The following is a 25,826-nucleotide window of genomic DNA, read 5'->3' on the forward strand; positions in this document are numbered from 1 at the left end:
CTATATATNTAGGTATATACTATANATATATATATATATATATATATATATATATATATATATATATATACATGTTAAAATATTTTANAAAATTATCTTCAAATCTGTATATCTATCTAATTAAATTTTTAAATACTTCAGCAAAATTGTTTTTTCCGTGCAATTATCGCGACACTTTACATTCGTTGTTAAATGAAGAAACATTTATAGATCGCGCAATAAAAATTTAAATGAAATTTAATTGAAATTTTCTTTAGACAAGCGAGCGAATAATTCATCTCGCTTACTATACAACAGTTAATAACTTCCGATTCAATCAGACTCGATAATACGATATTAATTTATGAGTCCATATCGACTATAATGTAATTCCCAGTGTAATATGATTGTTACTCGATGATGTAAGAGTAATTATGCACATAATCACGGGAGGGGAGAGCGCTTAATGCCTCGCGTAACATGATTGATCGGAATTGATATGCAGTGGAGAAACACCGCGAAGAGAATTATTCATTTCTCTCAGGTATTTGTGCCGTACGTTGTCTATGTATTTAAACAACAGAATTGATACGATTCTCGATTGAAAATGTGTAAATTAACATTTTCGATTCTTAGGAAGATACATTTAGAAATTCAGTCTTTAAAAAAAATATATACCTCGACGAATATTTCAAAAATTAAAAATCTGTAAAAATCAAAATGCATTTAAAGATGAGCAAATTATTTAAAACGAAATGTCAGTAACGAAACTTCAATTCACTTTGAATCATCATCAGCGTAAAAATATAAATGTAATATTGTTTTCCATTGAGAAAACTGGTGCAACACTGATAAAATGATGAAAATCGGTTTACATATTTTCAGTATGTGTTAATAAATAAGTCAATTCTTTTAAAGATTAAATTATTATGAAGTTAAGTCGCGTAAAAAATAAGTAAGTATGAAGTTAAGTCACGTAAAGAATATGTAATTACAATAAAAGGATTATAATAATGAATTATTTTTTAATACTGAAAATATATGAATTGATTTGCATTCAATTGCATTAGTTTTTCCCAATAAAAATCGCTATAAATCTCCCATTCTCAAATCATAAGAAGTCTTCCTTCAAACATTCCCAAAAGTTCATCAAGGAAAGCAAACTAATAATCCAAATTAAAACAATAACCGAGTATTATGTTTAATGTTGCCAAGAAGTCAAGAAATTAAAAAAGTAAAGATTGACTCACCAAGAGTCCAAGAATGAAAGAGATAAATAACATTGATAAGATATGTATCAGTTGTGTCTATCTTGCGTCGTTAATATTAAAATTGATCAGTGCGAAAATAATATGTATATAAATTCAAAAATATGTATAAACATAATCAATTTTATTTCAATCATGTTCTCCACAGATACATGCTATATTTATCTTTTATTATTCATGGTAATCATGATAATCATGCATGAATATCTCCCGGCTATATATCATTCGATCGAATCGATGTGTAAACACACGATTGCGTCGCCGAATCAATTCTCGCGGGTAATCCCTTTGTAAGGGCTACCGTTAATAGGAAATCGATACGCTCCAATCGGTGATGCTCGATGCGACCATGCATAATTTATAATTTCCGCGGCATTACAGTCGTGCGAGAACGACAGCCGTCGTCTGCGACATTTGAATACAATGCGGCGCTCACAGCGACGGGCATCGCTAATTGCAAAATCTGCTCGATCCTGCATAAACAAGTCGCTCACGCGTGACCACGCCGGACAAAATCAGCGAACGCGTGCAGCAACGATCGCCGGTCACGCCGTGAATTTTTTTACGCGATCGGCGGCCGAAAAAATTCGCGCCACGCTAATCGATTAGAAACGGTACAAACGTTTCATCAGTGCGCAATTAGCGAAAATAAGAGAATAATTCTGTATGAATTATTAATGAGACCGCTGTCGACACTTGTCTATACTTGATGACGGTGATTATTTAATTTACGCCTCTCGCTTCGGAAACAAAAATTATAGCTTCTTTAGCATCAGTTTTGTAGCGAGAAATTTATAATAAAGAGTAAATGTAGAACAATAAAAATTATTGCTATTATAAAATTATAACGTTTAAATAGAAGTAATAATTTGAATATGATGTTATTTATTTTTACTTTCCAAAGAATAATTTTCAATAAAGATTGCGGCTTTATATTATATCTCGATTTATTCCGGCAAGATTTTATCTATTGATGCCATTTATAGGCGTATTTAAATACATAAGTTGGGAAGGAAATTAATTTTATGTTTCATTGATAATATTTCGTTTGATTACAGGATGTGGCTGCAACAATTTGGGCTCTACGAGTTCTGCTTGCGACATCGTATCCGGACAGTGTCAATGCAAACCGCAAGTTATTGGCAGACAGTGCAACGAATGTAAGGTAAGATTCGATTTTCTACTGGAATCTCTATACTGGATGCCGCAAATTTTTAATTTTACAAATTAGATTTTTTTTATAGATTAAATCTGTATATTTTTTGTAATATTAGAAGGTAATCCAAGTCAGAAAGCGAGGTTTAAATTTATCGAACAATATCGAATGCCTAGTAAGATAAAGTGATTTATAACATTGAAGTGCATTATCTGGAATAGCATCTAATAGCGAAGACAAATGTCTTGCTTCATAATACGACTGTATCAGATACCGAGAAATATTCAGTGATCTGTAATACAGAAGTGGTAAACGTCAGACATAGTCAGACATGATAAATCATTGTCCGTCGAAATCCAACAATCAAAGTCAATTAACAGATCCTGACAATTATTATGATAATAATATAAGTCTGACGCCAGCAGATTCTAATCTAGACATTACAATGTTTCTTAATATTCATTCTTTCTTTATTTGTTATTCAATTAATGCAACTCAAGCTCGAGGGACATTTCTAATTATCGGATTTAATATGACAATTTAGACCGGTTATTGGGGATTGACATCAGGAACAGGCTGCACGCGTTGCGAATGCGATTCTATGGGATCTCATAACACATCCTGCAGCAACGACACAGGAGAATGCTATTGTAAACCGGGTGTGAGTGGTTCACGCTGCGACAGCTGTTTATCCGGATACTATGGATTTTCTTTAAACGGCTGTCAATGTGAGTCAAATTCTTTTCCTGTTGTAACTCCCATCTAATTAACGTGATATTTCTTAGTCAAAATAGCAATACTTTAATCAATCCTTACAATTTCTTTGCTGTATAAGTCTTGCAAATAATATTTTTGCCTTAAACTCTGAACGATGAATAGAAATTTATATAGAGTAAAAATTTATCTCACGATTTTTGCTCGCACGATCGTTTATATATATAAGATCGTTTAATATGCGACTGATCATTTCTTTTTTCTAACAAACTACTCCTCAGCACGAGGAATTCTCGATTGTAAAATTTACAAGAGAGAAAGCGAAATTATAAAACAAATTAGACTTTGTTTGCGTCTTTTACTACGTTTATAAAGTCTCGGCGAACTGGAGACTCTATAATGAGACCACTTGCTCGACAGTGTGCGATTCATGCGTCCGACCTGGTCACGTGTGTGACCCTGATACCGGTCGCTGCGTGTGTCCCCGCTTGACCTACGGCGAGCACTGCGACCGATGTAGACCAGGTGCGTGGGACTTAGTGCCGCGTGTTGGCTGTAGGCCATGTGCCTGTACCCTGGGCGCCACAGGGTCCCAATGTGACCATCAGGGTCAGTGCCCCTGCAGAATCGGCTATGACGGACTCAGGTGCGAGAGATGTGCCAAGGGTTACTACGGCTATCCGAGGTGCCGTCCTTGCGGCTGCAATTTAGCTGGCACGACGCACTGCCACGATGGTGTCTGTGAATGCGATGACAAGGGACAGTGCCCGTGCAAGGTGAGAGAGATGAGGAGCCAAAAAGGAAATTTTAAGATTTTTTCGTCGCAAAAGGAAAAGAATATGTTGAATAAAAATTGATGCTGAATTTTGTGAATTTGTTAGAGAGAATTAACTCGTACACACAGGAAAATATTTTACTGCTAAGAAAAGTAATTACTTAATTTATTACTTTTCTTCTTTTAAGCGACGGCTGTTTTTGACAATATTTTCTTGATAACAGATTTAAAATATATTTATTACAAATAAGAAAAAATTTGTTATTATGTATCAAAGCAAGAATTTATCTTTTTAAAGAATATTATAAAATTTTATTGAAAAAATAATTAACAAGCAGATCGAATTTGCTTAATAATTTTGATTGAAGTATTAAATAAATACTTTAATCAAATTTTATTAAACTTATTAGTATTCAGAATATATTTTGAAATATATTCAGAATATATTCAGAATAAATTTGATGCTTGTGATGAATTTGTGATAAATTTGCGAATATATAAACTTTTGAAATACTTAAAATACCAATAATTAATATTTAAATACGTATGTATTTTTCTCTGTGTATGTAAACTTCGAACTAAACTAAAATGAAAACATAAATTTCCGAATTGTTATATTCTATTCGCGAAAATTTAAAATTGAAAAATCGATAAATTTATATTGTTTTTTAGTTATAATATAACTCTTTGCAAGTTTTCATCTAAAATTAATGAAATTTCAAAAAGTTTTATACATTTTATTTCCGATGTAACACTGAAAAGCATTAATTAAAGAATGATCTTCAAGGAACTGGTCGTCGGACGACAGTGCAATCAGTGCAAGGAAGGTACGTTCGGCCTTGCGATGGACAATGTCAAGGGATGCACTGAGTGTTTCTGCTTCGGAAGGAGCACTTTGTGTCAGCAGGCCGGACTCAGTTGGGGTCAACGCAGATTAACTCGACCTCGTGTTCTTTATATCAACGACACAGTCAGCGATGTAATAGTAAGATCCGTTTCGGCTGTTAAATCTTGATGAATGAGTTTATCAAATAGTATTTTATATGTCATATAAATCATTTAATTATCGATTAAACAGATAATGAATTTTGGCTCCACAACTGTATTACCAGCAGTGAACGGTGGATTGAACGTGACAAATGGTCTTTCCGTAATCCCTGGATCTGATGGTGATGTCACGTTGCCCTCAACTCTTTATTATAATTATCCTTTATATTGGAGATTGCCAGATTCTTTTCTAGGTGATAAGGTAATTTTTTCATTGAATATGTATCAATATTTTGTGTTCAAAAAATAAATCGAAATCACGTTTAGAAGTCTCGTATTAAAATAAAAATTTATGTATGCAAAATTCGGCCGATTGATCAACAATCAATTCTTTTTCTATCTGATATTTTGAAGCGATTTCTCATCGTGGACGCAACGCTTTAGACTCATATTAATCCTTTAAGGTTGTCTCTTATGGAGGATTCTTGCGCTTTAAAACCTCGACGGAAGGTGGAATACCTCTAAGATCGAATCTCCGATATCCCGTGGTGCAGTTACAAGGCAACAATAAAATTGTCTTGGAATATTATCTTCATCTACCAGTAAACGATAATCGTTATGAAGTCAGGTATATTCATAGTTAATTGAAAAGAGAAAGAGAATACGTGATTCAATGTAAATAAAATATAAATTAGACACTTTAACGTATAATTTATCAAATGAAATTAAATATAATGTGTTAAAGAGAATTTGTTAATATCATGGAATTTTTAGATATAGATTCATTAAGAATATATTCTTATACGTTACACTGTCATACATATTTTATCTTAGATTTCACGAATCATTGTGGCAGCTACAAAACAGACCGGATTACAAAGTCTCCAGGGAAGTTCTAATGGTCGCATTGCAAAATCTACAGTACATCCTCGTAAAAGCTTCGGACAATGAATTTGCAAGAACCACGTATGTAACTGAAAAAAAATCATAGAGAGTAAAATGAATTTCTGTTTATTTTTCAACGTTCTTTTTGCCCCATGTTTAATTTTGAGCGAGTAAATTTAGATGTAAAAATTATTTTACTCATCAACTCTATTATGATTTAAAATATATATGTAAATTTGTAAGAGTGTTTTAATCTGCATCTTGTTCAGATTGCTGGAAGCTTCTCTCGACGCCGCCGTCCTGATGCCTACACACTCGCCACCACTGGCGACCGGAGTGGAGATCTGCCAATGTCCGCCAGAATACAACGGTACGTCTTGCCAAGATCCTAGCATCGGCTTTTACAGGTGGTATAAGAACACCACCGCCACGTCTACCATCGTGATCGATCTTGTCGGACAAGCTAGACGTTGCCAGTGCAATGGGAGATCCGAGGTGTGCGACAGGGAGACGGGATATTGCTTGGTAAGCATTACTCAAACATCTTCCTACGAGTGTACACTATTCGCGGAGATGATAGCGCGACAGGAAGTGTGCCGAGAGACAAGTGCATAAGGATATAAGCTAGAGTTGATACAAGATAAATTTCTTACTAAGAAGCCTTCGAATCTGCATGATGTTGATGGATTTACATGCTTTTTCTTGTCAATTATCTGCATTTGCCATTTCATAAACAATTTCTGTATTCATTCTATTTTTTGCGATGAAAAATAGCTTAGCATTTTTTTCTAATACTTTTCTATACTTTGGAAGAAATAGATAGATTATATAGGTAATTATAGGTAGTTTTTAAGTTTTGTAAAAAAATATTGAATTTAATGAGAGTGTATAATTTAAATAATTATTAAATTTATGTATATAATATTGAAAAAATTAATATATTACAGAACTGTAAAGAAAACACATTTGGTGCACATTGCAACGTTTGCGCTGATAGTTTCTACGGTCATCCGGAAATAGGAGGCTGCAAGCCATGTCCATGTCCACAAGTCGATAAAAGATTTTCAAGTACCTGCGTGGTTCGTGCGAACAATGAACCTATTTGTCACTGCAAGCCAGGTGTGTAGACAAGAATATGAAAAATAATTTGCGCATATAAAAATAATTATAAAAAATTAATTAAAACATTTGTCTAATTTATTTTAATATTAGGTGTGGGAAAAAATTCGTGGCGTTTTTTTAATGCCATCTAACAGGAAAAACGCCACGAACTTTTTCCCCACACCTAATATTTTAACTCTTAGATCATTCAAAATATTTGACACAAAATCTTGCGATTTTCATAATGGGTGTTCATTTTGTACGCATAACATCTAAATTGTATTTTCTTTAAAATTATAAACGTTAATTTTCTCGAAGTTATTAAGTTCACTTTATGATCTGTAATTATCATGTCAGATTTCAGGATAGAATTTTATTTACAATTTTATATGCTATATATTTAGATGTCTATATATTTTAATATATATTTCATTTATATGTATATTCTGTTGCTTCAAATATTTTTTGTATTACATGATATATAAAATTATAAATCGAATTTCATTCTGAAGTCTAATATGAATTATAACTTATCTTTAAAATGGGCTTTTTTATTTTTCTCATGCATTCACCTTCGGCTTGTCGCAGGCTATGTTGGTAGAAAATGTGAACGTTGCGCCTATGGCTATTACGGCTTTCCCGACCTTCCGGACGGCAAGTGCATTCCGTGCAATTGCAACTTGGCAGGAAGTTTAAGCGACGGCTGCGATGGCGAGACAGGACAGTGCAAATGCAAGATCGGTTCTACAGGCAGAGATTGCTCCCAATGCACGGCATATCGACACGTTTACATAAACAACGTTTGCACTTGTAAGTTGACTTACAAATTGTTTCTTTGTCTTAAAATTAAAACATCTGTATCAGTAGATTTAGAAAGTTAGAATTTGTTATCTCTCTTTTATAAATCTTTGTTGAATGCATTGCTACATAAATTCGTTTTATTACATTACGTTGTGCGAAATGTTTAGCATGCAATGACAATTGCACGGGAATTCTGCTCGACACTGTCGCGATGTTGTCTGAAGAACTGGCTGGTGGAACGAGTCACATAGCAGACGGATATATTCCACCCCCGTGGGAGGAACTGTCGTATATCGATTCCAACATGACTATATATCTTGAAGAATTGGAACAGCGAACTCGTCTGCAGCAAAGAATGAGAAACGTACCGTGGCATAAATACAAAAAACTTGCACAAGATGTTGAAATTATGTTAAGAAATGTATGTCTCTCTAATATTTTTAAATAATAATAGCATAATAGCATAATTGTCTGAAATCTGACGCAAATTGATTATCTACAATAAGCTTTAGAATACATTTCCTATTTTAATTTGCAGATGAACAAGAATGCTAAACATGCCGATATTTTGAAGACCAAGAGCGGCGATTTGAAAAATAATGTTTTTACAGCAAAAATTATGCTTGATAATTTGAGGAGAGACATAGAAGGTATATTATCATAAAAGTTTGTTTTAATTATCGTTACAATAATTACGCTACAGTATAAATATTTTTAGAATAATCTTTTTTCTCGAACTCCAGATACAACTTCGGAACTCAATCAATACAGTAACGATAATAGGAGAATAGAAATTAAAAAAGCCTTAAAAACTGCTAAGGCAATCTTGAATTATCTAAAGTCTGTCGACATAGCCAAGAGAACTACAGAAGTGGAAAACTTCCTCGAGTGAGTATTGTTTTGATTAATTTTAGAACAAGAAAAGAGAAAAAAGAAATTAAATTTTTAAAAATTATTAATAAATAATGTTCTCTCTTTTTGATTTAATTAGCGATGTTACCAAATATGTAGCGTGGCTAAACTCTCTTCATGACGCGACTGAGCCTTTGGCGATCGCTCAAAATGACGCTAAAAATTACGAGATGAAATTGAACGATATGCGAACGATCATAGAAAACACCATGGAAACACTATTCAGCTACGACAGTTTGTACAACCATATCAACGGGACATTCATCGAGGCCAAAGACCAATGCGCTCATATAGGGATATTGCGCGACGAAACAAACGAAACGATCACAGAAGGGAAGAAACTCGTCAATGAAGCTCGCGATCTACTTGTCGACGCAGAAAATAACATTCAAGTAAATAAAAATATTTTCATATTTATTTAAAACAATTTGTAACAATGGTAAATAGGAAAGAAATCAGTACAGAATAAGTATGAGTGACGTGTATATAATAAATAACTGAATTTTTTATTGATCATAAACATTAAGAACTTTATTCTTATAAATACGATTTTCAGAATCTTTCAGATTCACGCGATAAATTAACGTACTGGACGGAGAAGCTGAGCATGAAAGAGGAACTTTTGTATCGGCTAAATTACGAGTATGACGAGAAGTATGTGGTACCAGCAGTGCAACATGCGAAGAATCTATCCAGCTACGTCGATCAGTATGTCAGGTATTTAAGCATCCTATTAGCATAATTAATTCAATCAACAATTATATCGCATTAAATCCAAAGCGAGTGACTTTATTTCAACGATAGCGAATGATATAATCATTGACGATTCAATAATCGTGACGATTCAATAATGTGACATTAATTTTTGTTGAATAGTTTATTCGCCAAGACACGAGATATTGCGGCTAGTCCGCTGAAGGCAAGTCAGGCCTACAAGAACATTGTCGACGGTTTACAAGCGGCGAAAGTCACTGCGCTAGCAGCCAAGGAAATCGTCGAGGATGTACACAAAAAGGTAAAACATGATTATTATAATATGATTTTCTTTGAATTTAGGATTTTTATATTTGTCCTCTTTATTAAATTGATATGTTTAAATGCTGTAACTCTATTTCCATTGTGTATATAAAATAAAAATAATTTTTCGAATTATAACTAATCATATTATGAATGATTATATTAAAATAAAATTATTCTGTGATATTTTTATGCTTTAATTTACATTTGAATTTTTTCTAATTTTAAAATATCAAGAATATTTTTGAGACATTTTAAATGTTTACAAAATAAAAGCATAATTTTTCTTGTAATTTTATATATTAGCGCGTGCAATATAGATTTACTTAGAAAAATATATTGTTGAATCTTTTAAAATAAAAGAGCTTCAAAAATATCTGCTGTATTAATTATCAACATTTCTATTTTTTTTATTCTTCCTAAATTTTAGTCTTATGCTTTTAATTTAAATGAAGTATTAATATAATGTTATAATTTTGAGAGTCGGCTATAAATATAATGTAGATGCTTTTTCAAGGCTTTCCCTCTTTCGGGACAGAAATCGTTACTGGATAATGCTAAGGAAGTATTAGCTAAGTCTTCGCAACAGTGGGAAGTGGCGAAAGAACATGGCAAACTAGTAAAAAATGCAAATGCCAAGTTGAATGCTCAGAAGCAAGCCATTCTGGTATTAAAAGATTCATTAAACAACACTGGAATAAAGGACAACGAGATAAATGTGAAATTGCGAGAATTGCAAAGTAATAGTAAAAAATGTAAGTATCTATATTATATATTATTATGATATTATTAATAATTTCAAAAAATGCAATTGTCGAATAAAAGATTTTAATGTTATATTAAGGAGAATTTTTTTTAAATAGTACATGAGGATCTACTAAATATCTTGGAGGACAACAATGAAGTAGCAGAATCGGTAATGAATACGCAACGATTAATTGACGATTACAAGCAAGGCATCGCCGACAGACTGAAGCCGAAATTACACGAATTGAAGCGCGAAGGCGATTCGAAGATAAGCCTTGCCAGCGAAAAATGTAATATTTCTTTTCAAAATTAATGTATATGCATACTTAGCGAACGTTTTTATATTTTATACGCTATTATTAAATAATTTTATTGTTAATTAAGTATTAAATTAGTGAAAATTGTAAATTATTATGGAAGAAATATGTATATTTTAGTGACGGAAGCGCTGAGTAATATTAAGAAAGCTGATGCGAAGTTAATAAGTCTATCAAACGTTGCAATGAAACGAAAAACTGTTTTCGATAAATGGAATGACACATTAGCCACGAAATTGCAAAATCTCAAAGACAAAATTGCAGAAGCCCGAAATACTGCCGAAGGGGTAAGAATAATAATTATTTTGTTCTTTGCTCAGATATATTTTTATAAATTAAAATAAAAGTTTTGATTCTCCATATTTAAATGTTTTTATCATAAATTTATTATATGCTATTTTTGTTATATTATATATCTTTAAATTTTAATGTAAAACAATTTTTAAGGATAACTCATTTAATTGATAATTTCCAATATAACTTTGAATAATTAAGAATGTAGTACACATATTTTTAACAAAATGAAAAAATTATGAAAAATCTTTTAGATCTTTCTATAGTCTCTATATATTTGAAAGTAATATAAAAGATTTGACTCAATATCTGGAATAAAAAATTATTTTAATAAGAATTAGACATGTTTTTAAAAAATAATTAAGATAAAATAAGAAAATTTTTGTTTAAATCTGTAAATTTGTAATATTCAATAAAGTTAAAATGATTCTTATTGAATTGTTAATGTACATTGAATTTTATATGAAAAGTATAAATTTCCAATTTTAATCACTTTTTGCAGAGATCATACACTTGATACATTTTTAAGATTGAATAATTGCGATAAATAATTTTTGAAATATAAATTTTTATATTTTATTTTATTTTATTTTTAGATCCGCGTCTCTCTACGATCGGTGGAAGGTAAAGAATGCATTCGTTCATACAGACCAACAACGCTGCAATCCTCGTCAACGACATCGATTATAATAACATTCGCGCTTCCAACTGCACGCAAAGAAGGTTCCCTGTTTTACTTGCCTAGTGGAATTAATGTAAGTTCTATAAAAACAATATTAATTTAGCGATTAGAACAATTAACTTTGCATAAAATAAAATGCATACGAATTGTATAACATATTGATTTTTAAGCAAAATTCTGATATTTCGAATTTTTTCAGGACGATTTTATCGCTCTAGAGATATTTGATAAAAAGGTACGATTCTTATGGAATGTCGGTGGTGGTACAGGTATATTAACACATCCTGAAGTTCTTGAAAGCGGCGATCTGCAAAATGACAGATCTTGGTATCGAATTGAGGCTGAAAGGTAAATGACAATATTAGTATGAATGTAATTAATTAACTTAATTATAAATAGATAAACAAATATTGATTGGAATTTATAAAGAATAATTCATGTTATTATTAATTAATACGAGAGAAAGAAGTTTCAAATAATTTGCTTTTTTATCTTAGAACGCGACACACAGGCAAGCTGAACGTACACAAGCAGTTTTCGACATCCGGAAAATATCTTCCTGTCATAAACACGACTAATTCCGAATATGGTCGTTTCGATGTCTTGCCTACAGACCGAGTGTGGATAGGAGGTATCCCTAAATCGCAGAGAAGACCAACGGAGCTGATCGCTGGTAATGGTCTTCCGGGTTGTATTCATCAAGTAATCCTCGATGGAAAGCATATCGGTCTCTGGAATTTCATCACAACAGCACCAGATATGGCTTGCAAAGCTTGCGTAGAAGGGTAATTAATCCTGAAAATTAATAATCAAATTTCTTTGACGTTTATATTTATTTATTAAATAATGTGTAAATTCTGCATAGCTCAAATATGTATACATTATATTATTTCATATTTCAAGTTCTTTCTATCTGATAATTTAATAATACAAATTGCTTGTTTTTCGATAATATTTTAACAATGATATTATTAATTTGCAGAGTGGAGGATGCCAAAGATGATATAGCTTACAATTTCAATGGAGAGGGCTATGCCGTGAGAAACAGAGTCTCATCTGGTCCATATAATAAATACATGTTTGGAGTCTCGATTAGTTTTCGAACATACGACGAGAATGCATTGCTATTTCTAGCCATTAACAAAGATGTACGAATTTATTTAAATTTCCTCATTATGTATTTTATTATCAAGAATATATTTTTATATCTTTTCTTAAAAAAAAGAGAGTAGATAAAAATAAATTTAATTAACATTATATTAAATAAAAAAAATTTGTATATATTATTATATTTAATATTTATTAATAAAACATCAATTTAATTATATTTATGGAATTCTGTTTAATTTCTATTATATTATTTATAAAAATAGAATCAGCACATTATGATTTCCCTACGAGAAGGCCGAGTGATCCTCCATGTCGGTTACGGCGGAAATGTGAGCATGGAGATGTCCTCGACTTACAAATACAATACAGGCAATTGGACAAAGGTGGATGCATTCCGTCACTATCAATTACGCAAGAACATTGAAAAATGCAGCCTTAGTATCGGTGGTGACAACGACAAACGAATTGGTGCGCCCACACCACAGCCCACGAAGGAAGATATCCCAGATTTGGCGCAGGCCAAGTACTACATCGGTGGGCTGCCACCGAGCTTCCGCGCAGAAAAATTAATGTTACCCTCACAAGTGTCGTTCCTCGGATGCATGGCCAATATTGTAGTGCAAGAGGGCTACGATCCAATGGCCGAACAATATTATGGGGTGGAAACCAGTTGCGGTAATAAAGTAAGCATTATAATTTATTCTTTAAAATAGATACAAATCAAACATTCTATTGAAATTTGTTGTACAGATGTAGCTACAATATTTTCCGTATCAAAATTAAACAAATCTCTTTGTAGCCATTGAAAATAGTCGGATTTTATGGAGATGGATATCTCGAGCACTCAGCGTTTACTCTGCGTAAGATTCAATCTGTCCTAAGCTTCTCCTTCAGAACCATGCAGGATGCAGCTATGCTTCTTCTCTCCACGTTTGAGGGCCATGAAGATAGATTGGGTGATACTCTCAAAGAAGCTGTAAGACTTTATTACACTTTATCATTTAATTTTTTTTTCTTATTATAAAAAGAATCACTATATAATAAAGCACAAAATATAATGATGCACAAAATAATTTATCGTAAATGCTACAAAATAATTTTGAATACCTCTAAATAAATTTATAATAAAAGAACATACTAATATTCATAAACGTATAAATAAGATATGCAACAAAACATTATTTGTACATACATTGGAAATAAATTTTATTCGCGTATTATAATTATCAAAAAATTTGAAATTAATTTATTCAATTAATTTTTTCAGAAGGACAGCTATTACTCCGTATGTATTTTCAATGGACAAATGCAAGTTCGTTTAAATGCTGGCCATGGCGAGCTGGTTCTCCAATCGAATAATACTTTTAATGACGGAAAATATCACTCGGTCACTGTCATTAAGAAAAGAAAGGAAGTGGAGCTGAGAATCGATGACGCATATCAAACATCAGGAAGATTGCGCAATAGTATTGCGATCAAGGCTCCTAGTTCGAATGGCGGACTTTTCTTTGGCGGGCTACCGGCTCTCATCAATAATACTAAAATGATAGCAACTAACACGCCACTGTATGGCGCTATCAAGGATGTGATTTTCAATGATATGTAAGTCATTAAACCAAGTCCAAACAAATTAAATATTGCTCATAATTTCTTGGAAGATGATAAGTGAGAAATGATTAAAATTCGACGTATTAAAATTATATTACATGTATATGTATATGATATATATTTTATGTGTATCATACATGTATATCATATATATTTTTTTTTATTTCAAATTGTGCTGTATAAAATAATTGTATTTATGAACTTTTTCGATTTAATTTTTTAATTAAAAAAATTAGATTATTTCTTTATATCAGTTTGAAGAGATTTTGACGATTAATTTATAATCTTTTTTTTTTCCAGAAATCTTCGATTCGACGATGCAGTTAATTTTGATCACGCTCTAATCGGTCGTTCCGGACCGAGTATGGGAAAAGAAACACCAAATTATGTACCGTCAGCGTCATTGTCTCGAGGAATGTCCACACAACCCGAAGGATGTCAAAAGGTGCCTTATTATTCGCTAGAACCGGGTGCTTTGAAATTTGGCGATAAACCACATAGTCATACGCAACTCTATCTCAACTTCAAGAAATTCTGGGAGAAGAAATATGCGATAGAATTCGATTTTAGGACGTATTATCCCAATGGATTGCTATTTATCACTCCGGTAAAAAAAACTCATATAATGTAATCATGATTTTGCTAGTTGACAATTTTTTAGTTACAATTAATTTAAACTTATTTTATTAAATTTAAGTTGGACAAAATGTATATATTTTATACGAACTTTCCAACTTTTATAACTAATCTTTCATATAAATATAATTCTAATTTAATTTAACTTGTTGTTAGTTATATTGTTTTTAGTTGTAACTTTTTTTAGTTATAACTTTATAACATTACCACTTTTATTACAAATGCATAGGGTCTTCGATTGAAACACTATTTAATGGTACTCATCCGAGATGGACAGCTTCTTTTGGTAGTAAGAAGCAAACAAAGGAAAGAAATACTATTTAAGACACCATTTAATGATGGTAATTGGCATCACGTCGTTATCAGTCACGAAGAAAGGAAACTCACCCTGTTAGTAGACACTCAGACACCGCGCATCATCAAAGTACCGAGAAGAATTGGTCTCGCATCCATGATGTATATCGGTGGTCTTCCGGAAAGCGGAACGCCTATCCCGGAACAAGTGGTCGTCAGACTGGAGACATTGAAGGGATGTATCAGAGGCCTGAAGATCAATGGAAATGTTTACGACATGGTGGGTTCCACCAGTAGAGCCTTCAATGTCGGTCAGTGCTTCCCAAGTGTCGAGAGCGGAGCGTATTTTCAGGGCGAGGCTTATGCTATTTATCGTGAGTCACTATTAGTAAAATTAAGAGGAACTTAAGGAGAAATGCCTAAATCTTGAACGTAAAATAAACGATTCAAAAATTCAAATCATATCAAATTTTAATTTCTTAAATTAAAAGTTTTTAATAATAATATAACTTCTTCACTATAATAGCATCTTAAAAAAAAATTAACTATGCAAAAGATACAAACTAAAATTATAAAATAAGATTCATTTCAATACTAAGAAATATACTTGAATTTTTTCTTACTTCGTTTTAAATCTTCAGAGTAACAATTTTATATTCTTTTAGGAAACAACTTTGAGGTTGATGGCGTGCTCGAACTTCAATTGGAATTCAGAACATCGGAAGTGTCTGGTGTGTTGCTGTCGATTACCGCACCTAATGGTTCACCTTCTCTGTCATTAGAACTTAATAGTGGGAAGGTGATTATGTCGGGCGATCTGGGCGACAACAATCCGTTATATGTAGAGCAGGGCTTTTCTAATCATTATGCGATCTGTGACAATCGATGGCATAGGATCCAGGCTGTATATAACGACGAAGAACTCGCGCTCAAGGTGGACGAGCTGGACCAAAAATACGGCTTGCCCACGAACATTAATTATCATTTAAATACCTCTGTCTTCTCTGGCCCGTTGTACATAGGTGGTATACCAGGTAAATGAATGTTGCGTTAAATTACACATTGGTATGTAAATAAGCCTGCATGATAAATGAAAAAGGAAAACATAAAAGAAGTAGCTTAATTCTGTTCTCATCATTTCCAGCGACTGCTCAGAAAGGCTCGCTGTTAACGCGAGATCACTTCAATGGATGCATCAGGAATGTGATGATAAGAGGGGAAAGGCGAGACTGGACGGATATGGCCGAGTTGCACAACATCCACCTGAGCTCCTGCCCGGTTCAATGATAGCGGGGCGTGAAGAGGAAAGACAATTACCTCGGCGTTCAGCGCTTTTAGTTCCAAAGACTGTTCGAAGAGTCGCGTTGAGTTCAACAATCGCATCGAGATTAACGTGCCATATATTCGCAAGCGACGAGTTCTTTAAGACTTAACAAAGCCAAAAGATGCTAAACCGTAGACCGTTAAGCTAATCGTCGTAGCATGAAAATAGAAAAAGGAAAAGAGAAATAGAGACCGTACGCTTCAGTCTCGCCGTGACAAACAAACGATGGCACGAATAATTTCGTCGTACGCAGGTACGCGTGCAGACGGTGACATTTTACGCGTAAATAGCGAGACCACTGCCATATAGTTTAATTATTCATCGTAAGCCGCAAACAATTTGTACATCAGTATTTAAAAGCCATTATTTATTATCGTTAACGTAAATCCGATTACGAGAATTTGTGATCGCTGCGTCGACGAGTTAGGGAATAGAAAATAACGCGATTACGTTTTGTACTTTTATAGTTAGACATCTACTAGAGCCCGATATATTATGTACATTGTAGATTTTTTTATTCGAAAGATTTATCGAGAAACATGCAAGTGCCCTGTAAAAAAGAAGTGTCCTTTAATCACGCACACAGAGAGATGATGTTCGAAGAATATTTATGTCTAATTTTCTCTCTCATACATAACACACGCACACGACTTTTGTTAAACTGTAATATATTACATATACACAAGGAAAATTAACAAATTACGAAAATCCGCTGTTATGTATAAAATATATAACAAGAAAAAAAAGCGCATAGGGTTGTGTCGCTTTGATTTATCCTTTTTAACACTCTTAAGATCCCTATAAAATACCTCAGAAACGCAGCTTTATGAAATTTCACCATGCAATTTTCCTCCAAAACAGAGGACAAATATTGAACACAAAAAATTGAAGAGTTCTAGAGAATTAAGAAAATCTTATTTTTATTTATCGAGTAAAATCTTCATTTCGAGATGTTTTATATTAAAAATTGAAGTCAAGAAAATTCTCGTCAAGAAAAAAAGCCAGATCTTTTAAAGAATGTGCCATTAAGGTACGATCAATGATGGATTACTTTTGATATCCATCCGCGGAAGAATAAAAGTCTATTACAAATGGGTTATTAAATTTTATTAATGACATTCGCTGCGAAGATGCTAACAGTAAATTATGACCCAATTCTTACATGACGTACTGAATAAATATACATATCGTCGAGTAGGTAGGTATACGTTTTTTCGTTTTATGTGTATATAAAAACATAATATTTACAGAGACACGGATAGAAGTTCGAGAACTGATATTCGCCTTGACGTCGAAATTTCAGCGACAATAAAAATCGATAATTATTACGTAACAATAATCGTTTATTATTATTAGTAAGCGCGATTTAACTGCGGCGTACAAATTTACGTCGTGCCGCAGTATTTAATTGGGTATGTGTGTGTATGTGTGTATACCTCGATTTCCCGTCTCTCTTTCTTCCCGTCTCGATCCATTCCGTTTTGTCCACATTTAATTGTCGCATCCAAATCTTTTTTTTTCACCAGTTCACTAATAATATCTATTCTTCAAAAAATATAAATATCAAGCATAAGCGACCAATATCGAGAGATCTCTCATAACTTTGTAATCAATCCCATTTCCACAAGCCATTATTCTCGCTGGCTCTTAAGATTAATGACTATGTATATATTTATATATATTAATTGCAATCAATTCATATATATTTCTTTCTCTCTCTCTCTTCACTCTCTTCTCAAACATTGTCATCATGAACTTACTGCAACTTGCACCTTATTTCAAAGGTTTCATAATTTCTTTCTTCTATGGCGCGTACCTCACGTTCGATATTGTCAGGTCGGACTGTTTCTGAATCTAAGATTCTCTATCTTATCGCTCTTTTTCTCTCATCATCGTACTCGGATAAATTTACAACAGACGGGGATATAGAATAGTAAATTTCTTTCTCTCTCTCGATTACTATAATCTCGACGGAGTTTAATCTCACGAGTCCCTTTCATTATACATGGTCGAACGGCGAAACGCGGGACGGCGAGGTCAAGCTGACGTCCCACGCAAATTGAAGATACATAGATTATTCCTCCACAGTTTCAGCAGAGAACACTCGATTTCGATATGTCGCATTATATTTGTAATTGTATCGTTAATAATCTTGTGTTTGCGGAATAATCTTGTGTTTCCGTGTCGCGAAATACGGAGGGTCTACCTATATCTCGACACGACTGTCCGCACCGAATCGAAGACTTATATAAAATAATTGAAGAACGATCCTGGAGACGCGTCGTCATCGTGAACGGAATCCGAGAGAAAATAATCATACAAATGATAGACCCCCAATATTGTCGTATAAAATAGCTACATAAAGTTTACCTATCTCTAACTTCTTCTCCCCTCTTATAATATTATAATGAAAGAAACGTATCCGACCGAAAAGGCCCATTCAGCGAGATAGGAAGCCAATGCCAGTCCCACGCGAAAAGCGAACATCGAATTTATGGCACAATAAATTATAACAGTTTCTCCGATTAATTACGGACCGCCGCGTTCTCTGTTCGCCCGGACTGACTAAAGTTTCGCTGAGAAACGGCGGGATGTGTCGCGATTGCCGATAAATTCCTAGGGGGAACGTAATGTACGAGACACGGTTGAAAAAAAGTCATGCTGTCAATTCATTAAATATTTTTACGCACTTAGTCCAATTACATCATTCATAACATAAAGCTTCATACTATTTTTCTTTGCTTCCGAGGAAGGTAGAATATAATTGGAGAACTTTGAATAACGAAGTTTCGTTCGGAAAAAAGCGCGGTTCCATTGATAAAATTGTTTAGACTATTCCCATCTTCCACCTTCCTCTTACATAATAAAGATTGAAGCGCATGGGAGGAAAAAAAGAAGTACCGCGAGGATCTCCCTTTCTCGTCAGCCCTTCGACGAACTTTGTCCAACGATACTTATGCAATATCCACTTTCTGTACACAATGATAACTACCTAATCTGACGAAACACATCGCTCGCTTTAAAACAGCTGCTTCGGCGTAAACTAATGCACGCGCATATCTCGCACTTTTTTTTTTACAGTATAAACTTAAAACGCATAAATGTAGCTCGAACGATTGACTTTCGTCGCAAAGAAACGAATGCATCATATGCCTGGATTTATTGTAAGGCTGGTCTTATACTTGATTCTGCTAATTTCGAAACGAACTGATTTATTTACACGAGCTGTCGTTGTTCATATCCGTTGTCACCCCGATGGCAAAAGTTTCATCCCCCGCGGAGAAAAGGGGGATGAGGATGACACTGCAAGAATTGCTACGCATTACAATCGTTAACAGTCGCGAGAAACGTACGCAGAATGAGAAATCATTAATTCAACTCCGTTTGAGTCGCATCGAATATTCTGCCGACACGTATCCCAATCGGTAAAATATAAAGAGCATACATATAAAAAAAGAACAACATTCTTCCCGATTAAAAAAGGAAATTGATATAAAAAAAGAGAATCTTTTTTACAAGGTTACATAGTATACTATTATACAGAAAATAAAAATAAATTCAAAGTCAGCGATTTGCGCATGAGACACATCTAAAAATTAATGATCCCTCACATGTTCGCGCGTTTTATCATACTTTAATATATTCTTTAAAAAGTTTCAAATGCACTAGATAATAATCGTTGAATTTAGAATCTTTAGCCTAGCGAAGGATGCAGAAAGACTTGTGTCAATCGTAAATTACGCATGTACGCACACATAAGAACACAAGCTGCACCGTTGCCATCCTCTCTCACTCTCGCTTCGTTTGGCAAAATAAATTTAGAAAAATTTTCACATTATATGTATCCATGAGAATCTCGTACGTCCATGCAGTCGCAACACACCGATTTACACGATTACAAAAGGCGGTTACATGACGAGAGTTAGTCCACAAAATTAAGGGATCTTAGGGGTGTATTGACAACAAACCATCTTATAAGTAGATACTGGTAATCTTATGACACAGTGATTGATGCTGACGATCAACAAAAAAAAACGGATAACGCAAGAAAAAGTAAAACAAAACTCATTCTTTATGGTATATGACTACGCTCCCCTGGTTTTTCCACCCCTTCGGAAGCGGCGTGCGATTCGAGAAACGCGGGGCTCGCGCGCCAACTGTGATTATTTCTTTATGGGGTCAGCATCGATCAATTGTCCTTATAAAATTGACTAAAAACGCAACGTATTCGCATTAATTTAATATGGGCCTGTATTAAAATAGTAACTATGAACAACAGAGGGCACAGTAGCGTAATGTTAAGTGTGTGATCACTTATGTAAAACTATATGACGAGTGGTATGTCCTTCTTGTTCGGTAAGTTCACCTTTTTACCTTGCCAGAGGCTGTTGTGTATCGTAAAGGCATCTATGGTCACCGTCAGATGCTTCGTGTGAACTTGAGAAAAGCATTTTCCGCTGGAATTATATCTGAAATGAAAAAACAAAACAGCAATTAACAACATGTAACATCAAGAAATTTAAAATAGAAACACATAATTGATTGAAGTCTTTGAGACAGAAAAGAACGAACTTAAGGAATCGACTCTTGATTTCACTTACTTAAAAAACTTGTCGAACATATTATCGATGACTTGTTTGGGCCCAGTACCGTATAGCTTGGCTACTTCCTCCCTCTCGGGACAGTACGAATAGAGAGCGCGAAATTGGCAGCCAGCGTCTCGAAAGAGAATGAGAAAATGTTTGCTCTCAGACCGGCTTATCTCCTCCAGAACTCTCGATTTGGCTTCCCTGTTCACCGTACCGGGGAAGACACAGTACTCCACAGCGTTCAACATTATGTTGCGATTTGACTTGGCTATCGGCAGTTTATACAGTCTCGGGCCTGTTTTAGTGGAGGCATAAAGTTCCTTAACTTTTTCTTTTGTGTTAAAAAAATGTAGCGATTATCGAGTACATTTTTTCTCTTCAGAATCGATATATATTTATTGATGCTTCTTACCATTATAGTCCATCATAGAACTGGGCGTGCTACTGATGTCGCTGCTGCCATCGTCATAGATCCTCTTCTTCGACGTCATCAAGGCGGGTGGCAGCGAACCGGGTCCCGAAGGTGACGTTAGGTGCCTCATACTGCCTATGCCCGGACTGGCGGCGCGTCTCGGAGGCGTCGACCTGCCCAGGCCGCTATCTGAATCTATTTGTCGACACATCATACAATCTTGATCACTACTTGCACGCTCCGCATATAAAGATGAAAATCTCAATGGAGAGGCAAACGTCTATGCGTTACATTCTTATTAAAGAATGAAGACAAATGTATATTTTTTTCCTTTTATTACCCAAGCGAATCAGAATACACAGAAATCTTTTTTTGGTTTTATTATTAATGATGGTTAGCCACCCCGCCAAGAATGTATTAGTCACTTGTTATAATGATCCCTCACATGTTCGCGATGTTGTTATAGACATGTGCGAGATACCGCCCTTGCTTTAAGTTTAGCTTCGTAATTTGTGTTTTATTATGAAAAGTATATTTATTATGAAAAATATTTCAAAATATTTGTAATGTACTTTATAGTTTGATAAAATAATTATAAATGCTTGTGTCTATCAGCTTGTTAAATCGCTGACTGCACTAGAATGATTCTAATGTCATGATTTTCTAGCGTACTAATTGTTATCAAAACTATGAATCTCTTGATCAATGCTAATGCGATGATTTGATGCTTAGCTTAATACCAACGATTTAATCCACGAATATCACAATTTAATCCAGCTCTGCAGTTTGCGACGAAACACGCTCGATCGATTATTGACATTAAATAATAGGACATAGCAAATTCATCCACATCGAATGCATGAATCTCGATTATACATCACAATGAATTTGCTATACCTTGTCACCACAATACCTGAAAATAAAAACAATAAGAGGACACTGTGATACGCAGAGTGGGATATTCAAGGCGAGATAGGATAAATTAGGATACTTAAGTACACAGGGTGAACAGAGTTAAACGGATACCATAGCCACCGACAGAATAAATCTGGAAAAAGACATCGATCGACAAAATATACTTTGTACCCACACCCAGTGCCGTACAATAATAAGCCTAAATAAGCTTCAATCGAGCCTTCTCTACGCAACAGCAACAGCGAAAATGAGTCGTCCTAAGAAAATGAGAGGACAAAGTTCCACCTCAACGGAGGCATTCGATGAAACGAAGAAATCATAAATCGTGCATCGCTTAAAAAGCACGAAAGAATTAAGACTCCATCACTTCGTCGTCAAGCCGTGGTGGAGGAACTTTGCTCAAACGTATAACAAAAAAGGAAAAATGCATATGATTGTTGTGCGAATGTATGAGTCGTTAAGTACCACTGCCACTTGTGTGCTCTCCAGCCTGCCACCATGCTACTACGTAAATGTGAGTGTAAGTGCGCGTGTATGTGTGCTACTCGGTCTACAAAAATCTCGGGACGTTGTGATATACACATTGTAATATATATATATACACGGGATACATTGAGACTGTTGCACGATATAGAAGGGAGATCGAACGTATTTCCAAGTCACTGTGGTGCTTCTTACCGCACAAATTCATCAGGGAATTAGACTTTCTCCCCTTAAAGTTTTGGTAAGTCTGGTATTTAGGCCTGCCTCTAACTTGTTGCTGAGACTCCTGCACATCTGCAATAACGCAACGTTTGCCTTGTTACACTCAAAACGCCATGTACGATCAAAGAGATTAAATAAGTTGCGGGAGAGATGCCTCAATCGTGCACATCTCATTGAGGGAGCGAGCGGGCGCGGGTAAGGTTTGTAGGAACTTAAAAAAGGAGGACTGAATCTAACTATTAGCCATATCCGGGGGTACATCGAGAACTGAAGTGGCCAGTGCAGTTTTTGTGCAGAACAACGTTGCGTTCCAACTGAAAGATGTCCACTACAAGGCGCTACTTAAAGTTAAAGACAAAAATTGAAAAAAATTGAAAAAAAACAACGGGGAAACAATCATACCCGCAAAGTGTCGTGACCTTGCTCAGTCGCTCGTAGGGGATAATCAAAGGCTAATGAATTATTCAAACATTCATCGCGCAAATTTCTGATAGATTATAGCTGCCCATACCAGTGTGTGATAACATCCTGCAATGAATCTACTTTCGTCAAGCCAAACGTTTAAGAAACAAACAATCGTACAGAGTCTGCGGCATTCCCGCGCTAAACTGTAAGTAACATCGAACCCACCTCTGGAGGTCTTGTAGGAGCCGCGTCGACCGAGCTGATTCACACTGCGACAAGGCGAAGAACCCCTACCGTCGTCGGGCGAATCTACGGAAGATACTAAAAAAACGGGGTATCTCTATTACAATCAGTTTAAATTCTCACTGCAGGTTTTACACTACTTATAAATATATAGATATATCAAATAATTCTCAGTTTGCTACGAATTGTACATCGAGTTACAGATATTGATAATTAAGGTACAGAGCATGCCAAATTGAAAAACGGAAAGAAGTGCAGTGAAATAAATTTTGTTTGAAAAAACATATTGTGAATTACACAGATATCTTATTTTATCAATTATACACATTTATTCCTCAAAATTAATTTCTCTCCTCATATAAAAGATTCATATCTTTAGAGAATTAATTGCCATTATTATTGTTAAATTTGAATTAGCATGTTTCAATTTTCTTGATCTGTATAATCTTACTGCACAATATTTTATTTCAAGTTTAAATCAATTCACAAAGTATTAATGTATCGTTACTCTTTCTTTTGTCGTGTACAAAAAATTAATTAGATTATTTATCGCGTAGATATTTCTACGTATCCAGACTTTTTAAGAAAAGAAAATATTTGTAGATGTGTACTGTAAAAGCGCGGTGAGAGAGTGTGTGTGGTGCATACCCCTGAGACTGCCGCCCCGATAAAGAGGGCCGGAACAACGTCGGTCATCAAGGTGAGCAGCCGTGAGACTATCCTGCGAACCTCGGTAGTAGTCTCGCCTCATCGTCGGAGAGGTCAGCGACGCTACAGTAAGTGTGTTAGTGCAAAACAATCGGCTCGGTATTTTCTGTACTATTCTAGTTTGATGTCGATATCGCGCGATTGCGGGCTCATCGAGCAATTTACAGTAGCCACTGACGCGGCGATAAACTAGCATAGACGAGAAAATCTGGAGCTCGTGAGCATGTGGTCGGGGTGAAAATTCATAAAAGAAGAAATCAATTGTAATGGAAAAAAAAATACAGCAAGAATAATATCGCTACGACGAAAGAGAAAACGGCTTTGATCGTAAAAATCTTCACCATGCAATGAATAAATGCAAATTACAACATCAAGGAAACTATTGCTATTATAGGGTATTATAATGGGAAAATGCACTTGCGACACAACAAGTAATAAAAAGATCCATCTTTTTGGCGATTAATTGGCGAAAATAGAAATTTAATTTTTCTTTCTCGGAGAATATGTTTATATTATTTTTTCTTTTTCTCAAATCTATATATTAAATCAATATATTAATCTTATTTTACAAGCTGCCAACATACTTAATCTCCAAGAAGCATTGATCGTTATAATAGATAATTCGTTTTCTGCAAGTGCAATTTAATGGCAATCTCACCTGTACTTAAATTGGAAGAAGAACCTTTCTTCCCGCGACTAGGTGTAAGAGCCCCGGAATCCAACACTGCGCCAGCGTCTCCGTGAATTGTTTTGGGTCGCGGTCGTGCGGTTGCAGTCTTGTTACGTAATTTTGCTGGATTTATTGCATTCAGAAGCTCCTTATCAATTACCTTACCCTAAAAACAGCGATAAAAATTACATTATAAATTTATTCCTATTAATTTAATATCATTAAAAATATACTTACTTCTCTTTCTGCCTCCTCTATCGCTTTCTTCACCTTATGGTGTTCCAAAATAGCGGCTCGCCGTTGACGTTCCTCCTCTTTCTTACGAGCTCTCTCCTCCACCTTCAGTTTCTCTTGTTCCCTACGTGCTTGGGCCTCAATTTCCTTTCTTTCCTTCATTTCTTCCTGCCTTTGTCTTCTCTGAAGCGACATCAGCATTATCCTCTCCTTCTTCTTCTCCATTTCGTCCATACAATTCTATAAAGAATTTTAATTAAAACATGTATATATTAAAATTTAGTAAACAAAACTAAAATCAAAAGAAACAAATGTGTAATTATATATAGAATTTATTG

General features: G+C 34.5%; 2 protein-coding genes across 2 annotated transcripts in view; one reads left to right on the forward strand and one right to left on the reverse strand.

Moving 5' to 3' along the window:
- Window positions 1–16,570, forward strand: part of LOC105622440 (laminin subunit alpha-1) — a 172,724-nt gene extending 156,154 nt beyond the window's left edge. Inside the window, exons 13-42 of the mRNA XM_012203857.1 lie at window positions 2,306–2,412; window positions 2,948–3,131; window positions 3,538–3,893; window positions 4,680–4,877; window positions 4,971–5,141; window positions 5,344–5,507; window positions 5,714–5,845; window positions 6,034–6,289; window positions 6,712–6,883; window positions 7,454–7,675; window positions 7,834–8,087; window positions 8,205–8,316; window positions 8,410–8,554; window positions 8,658–8,970; window positions 9,135–9,295; window positions 9,455–9,593; window positions 10,113–10,350; window positions 10,459–10,632; window positions 10,780–10,946; window positions 11,550–11,708; window positions 11,835–11,983; window positions 12,133–12,420; window positions 12,618–12,783; window positions 13,009–13,428; window positions 13,545–13,721; window positions 14,013–14,347; window positions 14,654–14,960; window positions 15,219–15,657; window positions 15,949–16,317; window positions 16,428–16,570. Coding sequence (XP_012059247.1) covers window positions 2,306–2,412; window positions 2,948–3,131; window positions 3,538–3,893; window positions 4,680–4,877; window positions 4,971–5,141; window positions 5,344–5,507; window positions 5,714–5,845; window positions 6,034–6,289; window positions 6,712–6,883; window positions 7,454–7,675; window positions 7,834–8,087; window positions 8,205–8,316; window positions 8,410–8,554; window positions 8,658–8,970; window positions 9,135–9,295; window positions 9,455–9,593; window positions 10,113–10,350; window positions 10,459–10,632; window positions 10,780–10,946; window positions 11,550–11,708; window positions 11,835–11,983; window positions 12,133–12,420; window positions 12,618–12,783; window positions 13,009–13,428; window positions 13,545–13,721; window positions 14,013–14,347; window positions 14,654–14,960; window positions 15,219–15,657; window positions 15,949–16,317; window positions 16,428–16,570 — 6,617 coding nt within the window. The remainder of the gene's footprint in view (window positions 1–2,305; window positions 2,413–2,947; window positions 3,132–3,537; window positions 3,894–4,679; window positions 4,878–4,970; window positions 5,142–5,343; window positions 5,508–5,713; window positions 5,846–6,033; window positions 6,290–6,711; window positions 6,884–7,453; window positions 7,676–7,833; window positions 8,088–8,204; window positions 8,317–8,409; window positions 8,555–8,657; window positions 8,971–9,134; window positions 9,296–9,454; window positions 9,594–10,112; window positions 10,351–10,458; window positions 10,633–10,779; window positions 10,947–11,549; window positions 11,709–11,834; window positions 11,984–12,132; window positions 12,421–12,617; window positions 12,784–13,008; window positions 13,429–13,544; window positions 13,722–14,012; window positions 14,348–14,653; window positions 14,961–15,218; window positions 15,658–15,948; window positions 16,318–16,427) is intronic.
- A 4,361-nt stretch (window positions 16,571–20,931) lies between these two features.
- The window catches only part of LOC105622406 (patronin), a 65,894-nt gene continuing 60,999 nt past the window's right edge, over window positions 20,932–25,826 (reverse strand). The window contains exons 20-27 of the mRNA XM_012203831.1: window positions 25,492–25,728; window positions 25,243–25,420; window positions 24,525–24,647; window positions 23,859–23,954; window positions 23,202–23,300; window positions 21,609–21,803; window positions 21,209–21,491; window positions 20,932–21,076 (exon numbers count right to left, since the gene is read on the reverse strand). Coding sequence (XP_012059221.1) covers window positions 20,932–21,076; window positions 21,209–21,491; window positions 21,609–21,803; window positions 23,202–23,300; window positions 23,859–23,954; window positions 24,525–24,647; window positions 25,243–25,420; window positions 25,492–25,728 — 1,356 coding nt within the window. The remainder of the gene's footprint in view (window positions 21,077–21,208; window positions 21,492–21,608; window positions 21,804–23,201; window positions 23,301–23,858; window positions 23,955–24,524; window positions 24,648–25,242; window positions 25,421–25,491; window positions 25,729–25,826) is intronic.

This window comes from Atta cephalotes (assembly GCF_000143395.1).
Source record: "Atta cephalotes unplaced genomic scaffold scaffold00044, whole genome shotgun sequence".
NCBI lineage: Eukaryota > Metazoa > Arthropoda > Insecta > Hymenoptera > Formicidae > Atta > Atta cephalotes.